This window comes from Octopus bimaculoides, chromosome 3 (assembly GCF_001194135.2).
Source record: "Octopus bimaculoides isolate UCB-OBI-ISO-001 chromosome 3, ASM119413v2, whole genome shotgun sequence".
Lineage (NCBI taxonomy): Eukaryota > Metazoa > Mollusca > Cephalopoda > Octopoda > Octopodidae > Octopus > Octopus bimaculoides.
This window is the reverse complement of record NC_068983.1, coordinates 75,228,861-75,241,935: the sequence shown is the minus strand read 5'-3', so window position 1 is coordinate 75,241,935 and position 13,075 is coordinate 75,228,861. Positions and strand designations below refer to the sequence as shown.

At 36.6% G+C, this 13,075-nt stretch overlaps 1 protein-coding gene across 1 annotated transcript in view; it reads left to right on the top strand.

The window, feature by feature from the left end:
* Positions 1 to 13,075, top strand: part of LOC106871706 (uncharacterized) — a 343,416-nt gene that overhangs the window by 259,234 nt on the left and 71,107 nt on the right. The window contains exons 9-10 of the mRNA XM_052966754.1: positions 1,774 to 1,870; positions 9,673 to 9,807. Of these exons, the coding sequence (XP_052822714.1) occupies positions 1,774 to 1,870; positions 9,673 to 9,807 (232 nt within the window). The remainder of the gene's footprint in view (positions 1 to 1,773; positions 1,871 to 9,672; positions 9,808 to 13,075) is intronic.

Genomic DNA, 13,075 nt, shown 5'->3' with positions numbered 1-13,075 from the left:
GTGTGTGTGTGTGTGTGTGTGTGTGTGTGTGTGTGTGTGTGTGTGAGAGAGAGAGAGAGAGAGAAAGAGAGAGAGAGTGGGGGGGGATTGGAGAAAATAAAATGTAGAGAGAGATAGAAAGGGAAATGAAAAATAGAAAGAGAAATGAGGAAATGAAAGTTAATAGGGGTGGAGAGTATTTTATAAAGAAAGAAACCTGATATTTTAACTTGCTAACTAAATCATATACTTACACAGGTACATGCACAAACACATACACATATATCATCATCATCATCATTTTAAAGTCCACTTTTCCATGCTTGCATGGGTTGGTCAGAATTTACTAAGGCATATTTTCTACAGCCGAATGCCCTTCCCATCAGCAAACCTCACCTGTTTCCAAACAAGGTAATATTCCCCTTGGCCTGACATTTTTTCTCAGAATACTGGAAATGACACTGTTTATATGAAAGTGATACTCATTTATAGCTTATCACGTGATGTCAAGAAAAGGAGGCACAAACATATACACACATACATCCGTCTATCTCAGCAGATATGACCTTTTAAAAGCACATCATCACTGTCCATCCTCCCATCAATTTGTGCCTGTCAAACTTTCCCAGCAACTCATCTTTCGTAAGACCCACTCCTCTAGTTACAGCACTGTTTCCCCCACTGTTATAATTATATGAGAATAGAACTGCACATATTCCCCCTTTTTGTGCTACCAGTAATCCCTCTTCTTGGAACGACTCCTTTTGCCACCCATCCTGCACCTCCAACATCATCCCTTACCACTATATGTTGTATGAACACATACTTTCCCTTTGAACACCCCTTCGTTTCTGACCTTGATGCCTGTTTTTGTAACGCGCTGTATCCACCCCTATGTACGCTTGACCTCTGTCATTGTTTAGTGTTCATCTGTCTGCTCCACACTTAATCTCAGCCCTTATCTGCCCACCTAACCAGCCTCACTTCACTGGTCCTGTTCTTCTGTCCACCTTTTGGTACCTGGAGAGTACACTCTGATACCTTACCTCTGCCATCCTTTCTTCCATTCCTGCTAGGGTACCTAAGTATTTGCTCTATAGCAAGATACCTGTTCCTGACCATCTTTCCTATTTTAGCCACTCTACGTATAGCCCAAACCCACCTCCTTCAACATTGCACCCTTACTTTGTCAAGTGGTCTTATCATGCAAGTTATTTGTTGAAGGCGCATGGCTCACTGGTTAGAGCATCGGGCTCACAGTCATGAGGTAGTGAGTTTGATTCACAGACTGGGCTGTGTGTTGTATTCTTGAGCAAGACACTTTATTTTCACATTGCTCTAGTTCACTCAACTGTAGAAATGAGTTGCAATGTTACTAGTGTCAAGCTGTATCGGCCTTTGCCTTTCCCTTGGATAACATTGATGGCATGGAGAAGGGAGGCTGGTATGCATGGGTAACTTTGCCTGGACTTGTGCCTTGGAGAGTAATTTTCTAGGTGCAATCTTATGGTCATACATGACTGGAGGGGGGGGGTTTACCCATTATTTGGTGACCTCACTAGTGTTGGTGTTGTGTAAAAAGCACCTAGTACACCCTGTAAAGTGGGTGGCCTTAAGAAAGGCATCCAAATCTTAGAAACTTTGGCAAAGCAGACATTGGAGCTCTATATTTTTTCTTTGCATTGATCCTATGTAAATTGTCAAAAACTTAAAAATCCTAACACCTGAATATTTCTTATTATTCATTCTTTTTTTTTAACATCAAAATTATGAATTATTTCATTATTATTTCAGATTAAAAGAAGAAAATAGACGACTGCTGAAGGAAAAGGTAGAAAATGAACAGCTAATCAAACTTCTAGAAACTGAGAAAGAGGTTTTAACCAAAAATGTGAGTAGGAAATTGTTTTCATTCTATGTATGTATGTTTAATATGTATTAAGTGTATACTATGTATAATAATATATTAAACAGAAACATTATTGTTCCTAAATCTCTCAACGAGAGATGTTCAGTAGCAGTACTTTAAAGTAAAGATTAGTTGCCAACCTAATGTGGCAGTTCCAGCTGGGACGAAAACTGCTGTTGTTTAACCCCAGGAAACATATTACTTAGATTTTATCATGTACTAGCCAGACTCATGGAAACTCCATGGGAAACATCTCTTATTTATCTTCACTACGAAATTGCTATAACATCATCATCATTATCATCGTCATTGTTTAACCCATTAGCATTGAAACTGGCCATACCTGTCCAAATATTCTACCTATTTTATGTTCAGTCTGGCCAGATCTGGCCTCTCACACCTTTCCTATGATGTCATTCTAAACATAAACGATAACATCATTGAAATCTTGAAGCGACAAGATAATGCATAGTTAATTCGAAACAATGTGAAGAAGTAAGCATTACATTTGACAGTTATCTGAATGCTGAAGAGTTAAGCTTCCACTCTCCCATGTTTGCATGGCTTGGACAGAATTTTATTGAGGCAAATTTTCTACGATAAAATGCCCTTTCTTCTGCCAACCCTCACCTGTTTCCAAGCAAGGCAATATTTTCCCATGACCAGACATGTTCTTTTAGAATATTGGAAATGAATGACACAGCCTGTATGAGAGCGACTAACATTTTACAACTGTCACGCAGTGTTAAGATAAGGAGACACAAATATGCACACGCACGCACGCACGCGTGCACACACACACACACGCACACAACAGTTTAACATATATCAACAGAAAATAGTTTCAAACATGACATTCCTCAACAAAAGTTTGATTAGTATCTATAGATTGCCTTTTACAATTAAGACTAATGAAATTTTGAGTGGATATGTCTACTTTTCACTGTAATAAGAGTTAATTAGTTTCTAGCTAAAGCTAAAAGCATCAGTATATCTTAAATTTTATGGTCTTATAGTTAAGGTTTTATTATCATCCAGTATATTAAACTCATAATTATTGATGCACTAAACAATGACAATATATCTTTATGAATAATGGAGAGATATTATTAAAAAAAAAAAGTAGTATCAGACATCACCACCTCTTCCTCTCTTCTTATACTTTATCTCTCTCTCTATTTAATCAACATCTTCGCAGCTAACAAATGTATGTTATGATTGAAATTTGGATGAGAGAAACAGTGTGGGAATCTGATTGAGAAATCATTGTTTTTGAATCTTAGTATTAATTTGTGAACCTGTTTAACTTGGCCACTTGATTTATCGGTGCAGGTCAGGTTCCCAATCTGAGTACAAGTGGTAGATTGTTATAGTTGCTTGCATTATCTTATCTGAAAAAAAAGCTATGTAAATTTCTATGTATACAATATATACTATGTTCACATATTAAGTGTGGGCATAATTGTGTGGTTAAAAAATTCACTTGTGGTTTCTGATTCAGTCCCACCGCATAACACTTTGGGCAGGCTAATATCTTCTGCTATAGCCTACCAGCCTTACCAAAGGCTTGTGAGTGGATTTGGGAAATGGAAACCTAAAGAAGCCAATTGTATATGCATGCATGTACATATGTAAAGCTATGTAATAAGTTGACTTATGAGCGTGGCAAATTTAACTATTTCTCAGTAGATTGAAAATGTGATGAATAACCTTAACCAATTTTCAATCCTTTATGGGGCCTCATCAGAGGTATCTACATCTCATGACCAATCTATATCTCTACACAATAAATCCAGTAGCTTCAAAGAACTGGTGCTACTAATTTGCATACCTTAAATATTTAACACTTTATTAAATATCAGCAGCATGTCAACAGGAATCCCAGCTCACACAGTGTGTGCATGTGTGTTTGTGAATGTATGTGTGCATTAATGTTTTCATATTTCTGTTGTTTACATGTGTGTATCTCGTGCATTGGTTTGCAAGCACTTGCTTTGGAAACTGTCATTTTTTTGCTGTTCTCTACAAAAGCATGTCTGAGTTTCTTGACAGGCCCTGATGTGTTGTGCTCTTCTCTCTTTCTCTCTCTGGTCAGATAACCATGTACATCCTCTAAAACACCTGTTTCTGTCTCTCTGTCAAACTATCTTTCATCATCTGACACAAGATCCCCTCCTCCAATGCAACCTTCCCTCTCAAAATTCCTTGTCTTGCTAGTCACTTGGTGATTCTGCCAGTGCTCCTGCCACATAAAAAGCATCCAGTCCACACTGTAAAGTGGTTGGCAGGGAGTTGCCAACTAAGAACTGCATTGAGGGTATACTTGTCTGTGAAGTGCTCGGCCACATGCATCTTAATTTCATGAGCAAGCCGTTCCATTGATCAGATCAACTAGAAACTTCACTGTCATAACTGACTGAGTGTCAGTTATACTATATATACTTGACAAAGTAGGGGTGCAGTGTTGAAGGAGGTGGGTTTGAGCTATGTGTAGAGCGGCTAAAATAGGAAAAAAGGACTGGAACAGACGTTTTGCTATAGAGCATATATTTAGGTACCCTAGCAGGAATGGGAGAAAGGATGTTGGAGATAAGGTATCAGAGTGTACTCTCGAGGTACCAGAAGGTGGACAGAGGAAGAATAGGACCAGAGAAGTGAGGCTGGTTAGGTGGGCAGATAAGGGGTGAGATTAAGTGTGGAGACAGAAGATGAACACTAATCAGATGTTAAACAATGACAACGATGATATATGTATGTATAATTGAAAACCAAGAGCAGAGTGGAGATTTATTCACATCTAAAACTTTTTTATTTAAGTTTTCTACAGCATATAAAACAATGACCAACATATGTTTCTACTGCAACAACTGTGCATTGCTCTGTATGCAATTTCGTCAAGAGTCCATCACTTGCAACGTATTCAAAGTGAACTAATTCAAACAAGCTTCTTGCATTGATGATAGCATTACTTTTTAAATCAAATTGAATATATACATGTATATCACGTTCATACTGTGTAGTGAAGGGATACGGCTCAGTGGTTAGGGTATTTGGTTCATGATCATAAGGTCATGAGTTTGATTCCCAGTGTCGCCATGTGTCCTTGAGCAAGACATTTTATTTCTTGTTACCCCCATCCACCCAGCTGGCAACTCAGGGAGTTGCCAACTGAGAACTGCATTGAGGGTATATTTGTGTGTGGAATGCTCAGCCACATGCATGTTAATTTCACGAGCAAGCCGTTCTATTGATCAGATCAACTGGAAACTTCACTGTCATAACCGACTGAGTGTCAGTTATACTGTGTAAATTACAATTAAATGGTTATATTATGTATATATTATAATTACATGGTTTCATCATGATGATGATGATCATCATTTAATGTCTGTTTACCATGCTGGCATGGGTTAGACGGTTTGACTGAAAACTGGTAAACTGCAGAGCTGCACCAGTATCCAATCTGATTTGGCATGGTTTCTACAACTGGATGTCCTTCCTAATGTCAATTGTATCATATAATTAATTTTATAGCATCTTGAAGTGATTTTTACATGAAGATGTTGAAACTTTTTTCACATACAGGGATATTTTGCAGTACGAGTTTAATTTGTTCCATGATTGAGCTCGTCTTATGATTTACTCGTTTTACAAATCAATTTTTCCCCATTGAAATTAGCTAAAATATAATTAATTCATTCCAGCCCCCCCAAAAACCACTCAAAAAAATTTTTTTGTGGGTTTTAAAACAGATAAAGTGTAGTTACAAGTAAAATGACGATTATAAAAAAGAAAATGCAAAAGGAATATGTAAACTGGTTTTATTAACTGAATTACCTTAAAGATGGGATGATTTGTGTGCTTGTTCTACAGATTTCTGCTCGTACTTCAAGACAAAAATTTGCATGTGTCTCAGCTCATACAGCAAATTACTGATACAATGGGGCACTCATACTGCGAGGTTCTACTGTACTTATTGAAGGCTGATTTCAAGACACTGAGCCTGACGAAGGAGATGGCTAGGGATTGAGATATCTGGCAAATTGTTGTACTCAAGAAGACCTGTCTGCCACAGCAGAATTGATACCGGTGCTGGTTTCACATAAAAAGCACTAATGCTGATGCCATGTTAAAAGCACCCAGTGTATTCTGTGGAGTGTGGAGGCGCAATGGCCCAGTGGTTAGAGCAGCGGACTCAGTCATAGGATCGCGGTTTCGATTCCCAGACCGGGCGTTGTGAGTGTTTATTGAGCGAAAGCACCTAAAGCTCCACGAGGCTCTGGCAGGGGATGGTGGTGAACCCTGCTGTACTCTTCCACCACAACTTTCTTTCACTCTTACTTCCTGTTTCTGTTGTGCCAGTAATTCAAAGGGTCAGCCTTGTCACACTGTGTCATGCTGAATATCCCCGAGAACTACGTTAAGGGTACACGTGTCTGTGGAGTGCTCAGCTACTTGCACGTTAATTTCACGAGCAGGCTGTTCCGTTGATCGGATCAACTGGAACCCTTGACATCATAAGCGACGGAGTGCCAACAACAACTCTGTGGAGTGATTGACATTAAGGAAGGGCATCTGGTTGTAGAAACCATGCTAGAACAGACAGTGAAGCTTGGTGCCGTCCTTAACTTTACCAGTTCCAGTCAAACTGCCAGCATGGAAACAGACATTAATGTTGATGATGATAATGATGATGATATGTACATAACATATGTACATTGATATATTTATAACCATAAATTAATCCCTATGCAACCTTATCACATTGATGCTTAAAATTTATTTTTATACAAAAATGAGTGTTTATTTTTTAATTATTTTTTTATGGCTTAGTAAGAGGGGAAAGTGAGGTAGGGGTAGTGCTCATGATCTTATTAGGGCCTCTGAGAATTGTTGCGTAAAGGAAGAGATGAACAGCTATTTTAGGGTTTGTCTCAATGCAAAGATCTGGTTTTGTGTGTATGTTTCTACAAATGGTTAAATAGTTAAGAAGTTTGCTCCTCAATCATGAGGTCTTAGGTTCAATCCCGCAGTGCAGCACACTGGGCAAATATCTTATATCTTCTGCCATAGCCTCAAGTCAGCCTATTTCTTGTTAGAACTATGTAGCTGGAAATTTGTGCTTATTAGACAAACTTTACTTGTAAGTTCAAAAAGCCAGACTTGTGTCACATTATAACATTGAATCTGACTGAAGATTACTATAAGGGTATATATATATATATATATATATATATATATATATATATATATATATATATATATATATATGTTTATGCAATACTCAACCACCTAAATTCACAATAAATTCATGAGTAGGTAGTTCCATTGATTGAACAACAGGAATACTTATCAGCATTGAATCTGATCCGATAAAAGATCTATTTATATTAACTAGTATTAGCCCATTCATAATGATATTGATTTATATATTAAATATAGTTATGTCTCTTTCACCTCTCTCTCCCTCTTTCTCTCTCTCTCTCTCTCACACACACACACTGGTCTTAACACACCTCTTTCAAGTACTCTCTTTTTTGCTTGTGAATGCAAAAATATATACATGCTGTCTGCGGTGAGGGTGTGTTTATAGATATATTCACATGCTCAAAAGTATTTTTTGCTGTGTTTTGGCAGCTATGCTGTCAATTGTATGTTCTTTATTGAATCTAGTTTTTAGGAATACCATAACTCTTAGAAATATTACTATTTTTGTGATTGTTACCTTGATTTTTCTTGCTGCTGTTATTTAGCATTAGGTTACCTCTAATCGAACAGACTTATGATCAAAGACATTCCATTTGTGACCATCCAGTATTTTTATACATTTAGTGCAGCAAAAACCACATTGTCTAATTATCTAGTGTATCCTTTTCTAATCAGTAAGATATGATTTTAGATGGCGAGCTGGCAGAAACGTTAGCACACTGGGCGAAATGCTTAGTGGTATTTCGTCTGCCGTTACATTCTGAGTTCAAATTCCGCCGAGGTCGACTTTACCTTTCATCTTTTCGGGGTTGATAAATTAAGTACCAGTTACGCACTGGGGTCGATGTAATCGACTTAATCCCTTTGTCTGTCCTTGTTTGTCCCTTCTATGTTTAGCCCCTTGTGGGCAATAGAAAAAAAAAAAAGATATGATTTGAGAGAGATTGGGTTATTATTTTTAGCAAGTTGAGTGACCTCATAGAGATAGCTCCTTTACTGTTATTTAGTTGATATTAAGGTGGTGGGGATAGCATGTATTGTAATCTTTGCAGATCCTCCCAGACTGGTTAGGATGATGTTCAGCCTGAAATTCTACAATTTTATTGAACACATTCTTTTCTTTACAATTAAGTTAGAAAATAATGAAGAATATGGTAAAATAACTTTGTTGTTATTAAACTGTTCACTACATAAATTAACATGAAATTTTAATGTAAGTTTTAATTTAACTCATTTTAAAACAAGAAACCTGTACCATTGAACCAAGGGTCATCACATGTAGTTTGATATCAAAAGGGCTAATAATGCCTGTCAATGTTGGCAAGGAAGATGTCCCAACTATGACAGTTCTTGAGAGAAAGGAATAGATTACAATAAAACAAAGAATTTAAAGTTGAAGTACTTCAGATTTGGCAAGACAAATAGGCATGTACATTGGGTGAACCTGGTTTCAAATGTTACCGAGGAGTAGAAATTATTGTAGTAGCAGTAGAAGATACAGTGAGAAGAGACAATACATCTAATAGCTGATACTTGTATTATATTGGTGAATGAATCCTCGTCCATCATACTGGATGGCTTTCTTTGGGATGTAGCCACAAAATGTTTGTGTATGCAACAGCAGCACACCATCATAGCTCTTCAAAGTAGGTCACACTTAAGCTTTGTAGAGAGATTCAGTAACTGATCAGAGCTGAAGTATTTTCAGACCCTGAAGAGGAAACCTTACAAACATAGTATGAATACAAGGATTTGTCTCGTATCATCTGCTTAAAGCTCTTGAGAAACCCTTGCAAATACAGGATACATTTACATTTGATTTTGACGCATATACAGGCATATGTATGTTTGTACATTGATACATACATAAACTCTCTCTTTCTCTCTCTGTCTCTCTCTCTCACACACACATGAAAGAAAGAACAGAGCAATCTAATTTGCAGTGTCCACATAAATTGATTAGTATTCAGTGATGATTTATAATACATTCCAAAGATTCTCCATGTAAAATTTTTAGAATGGACATATACACACAGAAAAAGTAATTGCACATACACAGACACACATGCACACACACACACACTTGTATATCTATAAAGATATATACATTCTCATTATATGAGTGCAAGTACTTCTACATACACATATATGAGCATATATGAGGATACACACAAAATTCCTCTTTCACATAGATTCTTGGGATTACCATGTTAATGATAAGGCTTGAATTCTGTGATGGAGAATTTATCTTAAGGAAAATATACATTTATACATAGGCATAAGTGTGTGTGTGTGTGTGTATGTGTGTGGCTGACTGCTACTCCCCCAGCATTTTAAAACAAGTAGAAAATTTTGGCCAGATATACCCAGTTTAAATGCTAAAGAGTTAAAATGTTGTTGATGACAGTGATGAAGAAGTTAATGATTTGAGGTGGCAGCTATTTCTCACAGACCAAATGATCAATGTAGAATTTCCTATTTCTGTTGAATTGGTGATTTCCAGAAATTTCCATTCCCTTCAGCAGAAATTCAATCACACATGTCACACGCAAAGTTTTTCTTTTCAAAATTTTCAGACAAATCGGGAGATCAAGTGTAGCCAGAGAGACCTTGCCAAAATGGAGCAGGACTTAGATCATGCTAACCAAGTGAACCAAGAGCTCAAAGTGGCAAATGAAGTCCTCACAGAGAAAATTAACTCATCTCAAAATGTAAGCCTCTTATTTATATAGTTCTTAAAACTCTGTATTGCACCTTGTCTGTTATTGGTTTCTATATTTTACTATTTGATATGTTTGTATGAGCTGTTGTTTTTGTTGTTATGTTGTTGTCTCAAATCGGCTTATACTGAATAAATTCATGATAAAAGGCGTTCTAACTATAACCATCCAATCTATTTCTTATGTACAATGTTTGCAGGACTGCATCATCCAATGTATCTTCCCTTTTTTTATTAAAACAGTAGGATGTGATTTGAGAGAGTATTTCTAGCATTTCAGGTGGCTGCATAGAAATTTCCTCAGCTTATATTGTTTGTATGAGTTGTTTGATAAACCCCAGTCAATCCTATTCAAAGGTCCTTTTGATCAAATGAATTCTTGCCTTGATCATCCTATCATTTTAGCTGCATTTAGGATTACAGTGTTTCTTGTTCTTTTGTGCCATTTAGCTGATATTTCTAGCAAGTCAAGCAGCCACAAAGATGCTCTGTGCAATTTCCTGGAACATGTTTAGGGTTATGAAATCAAACTTATTATTGTTGTTTAACCCCAGGTTAGCTCTGATTGAGATGCTGTATGATTAAAAACATTCTAGGCATAACCGCCCTGTCTTTTTTGTATATCAATTACAGTGTCTAGTGTGTTTTTTTCCTTTTTCACCCTTTCATTATTATATTTAATGAAGAAATACACTACTTGTGTGTTTCAATGGATTTTTAAAAATAATCAAAACATGTAGTGGTATTTTGTTGTTGGCACTCTGTCGCTTACGACGTCGAGGGTTCCAGTTGATCCGATCAACGGAACAGCCTGCTCGTGAAATTAACGTGCAAGTGGTTGAGCACTCCACAGACACGTGTACCCTTTACGTAGTTCTCGGGGATATTCAGTGTGACACAGTGTGACAAGGCTGACCCTTTGAATTACAGGCACAACAGAAACAGGAAGTAAGAGTGAGAGAAAGTTGTGGTGGAAGAATACAGTAGGGTTCGCCACCATCCCCTGCCGGAGCCTCGTGGAGCTTTTAGGTGTTTTCACTCAATAAACACTCACAACACCCAGTCTGGGAATCGAAACCACGATCCTATGACCACGAGTTCACTGCCCTAACCACTGAGCCATTGCGCCTCCACCGTAGTGGTATATACTAAAATAATAATTTTTTTTCATTATTAAGCTGGTGCTTGGACCACATCCTGAAAGTGAGTGGTGAAATAAATATCAGAGATGCTTTGTCCCACGTAAAATCTGCAGGAGTTACTTAAAGGTTTTGCAAGCTCTTCTAAATCCATAGCAATGTTGGAAACCCTTCCGTATCGTTAGCAGGTATCTCAGGGTCACAAGCATTTCGCATCTTAGCCTGAATTATAAAATCATTATAGGAACTTTAAATTTAACCCTTTTTGATATTTGCTGCCTAGTTCTCTGATTTTATGATACAAAACCGTCTCTCATTTTAAATTGTTCATTTTAATTAAAAACTTTGGAATTACAATTCAATAACAAAAGTTATTTTTGGTAAATGTTTTTTTGGATTATTTTGAATATTAATGAAACACAGAAATTACATTAGAAATATAGTCACAAAGGGGGAACACTTTGAAATAAACAATTTTGTATAATATAGGACCAGAGATAGTCTCAAGTGAGTTATGGGTCTGTTTTGAAGGAAATTTAGTTGCTATTTTTAGCAGGTTGAGTTACCACATACTGATTTTCTCCTTGATCCATGAGACCAAACTTTTTGTAGAAGAAATGTTCCTATCACATAATGCTACCCCCTACCCCTGAAGGGGATTGGCCTGCAAGAGCCCTGTGCTGGTGCCATGTAAAAAGCTCTCATGCCAGCACCATGTTGTAGCACTTGTACTGGTGCCATGTAAAAGGCACCCAGCACACTCTGTAAAATGGTTGGCATTGGGAAGAGCATCCAACTTTTGAAACCAAGCCAAAACAGATTCAAACCTGGTGCAACTCTCCTGCTTGCCAGCTCTGGTCAAACTGCCTAACCCATGGCAGCATGGAAAACAAATGCTTACTGATGATGATGCATGGGCGCACGTGCACACACACTCTCTCTTTCTTTCATTCTCTCTCTAATAAAATAAAGATTAGTAAAAAGAAAAAATGATGCACAAAACATTTTAGAATTTTTCAAAACATTTTCTATTTCTTAACTCTTTTGATAACCCACTTGAAACTATATCTATTTCTGTAATAATAAACTTCTTTTAAAGTGTTTTTTATTTTCAATATAGCCTTCCCTCATAATTTCTTGTGAGAATCTTTTAAGTTATGTTCCAAACACCAATTTAATAATGATAAAATTAGTTACTTTACTAAATCCATCCAATTTCTTCATTATTGTCAAAATTAACTGCAACTCATTGAGAGTTTATTTTTTCATTAGAAATCAGGTTATGAAAAGGTTAACATTAATTTCCTCATTTACTCTAGGGTTATTAAAAAAATATGCCATTTGTATTTTTACACCATATATATATATATATATATATATATATATATATATATATATATATACACATACACACACATATCCACCCATGCCAGCATGGAAGGCAGACATTAAACGATAATGATGACACATATATATGTAGGCATACCTCAATTTATGTTGGTAATTGATTCCAAGACAAGTGATATAACTTGAAACATTGAAGTAACATGAAAAAACATTTAAAAAACAAATTCCTAGCTTATATCTGGTTTGTCCATATTTTCAATGTATTTCATTTGATTTTCCACTTCAGTGATGGTGTTTAGGTGTTTTTTGTTTTTCTTTTTTATCAAAAGTTTTTTTTATGCTTTTAAATATGTTAGCTGAGACCAATGTAAAGTCAGATAAATTGACTACAGTTGAGGTATTCCTAAATCTATACCTACATAAATGAATACATACATACATACACACACACACACACACACACACACACATACAGACATACACACACACACACACACAAACATGCATGCATGCATACATGCATACATGCATGCACACATACAAGCATGCATACATACGTACGTACGTACATACATACATACATACATACGATTGGGTGCTGAAGAGTTTCTGGCTTTAAGGGTATTATGAAAGGCCTGGTTGGAGTACCAACCTTCCAAGTTCTGTTGCATGGCTGTATGAATCTGAAAGGGGAATATGTTGAATTAAATCATAATTAACTGATCCTCCTGTATTTCCATACCCTCCTCATATATATATATATATATATATATA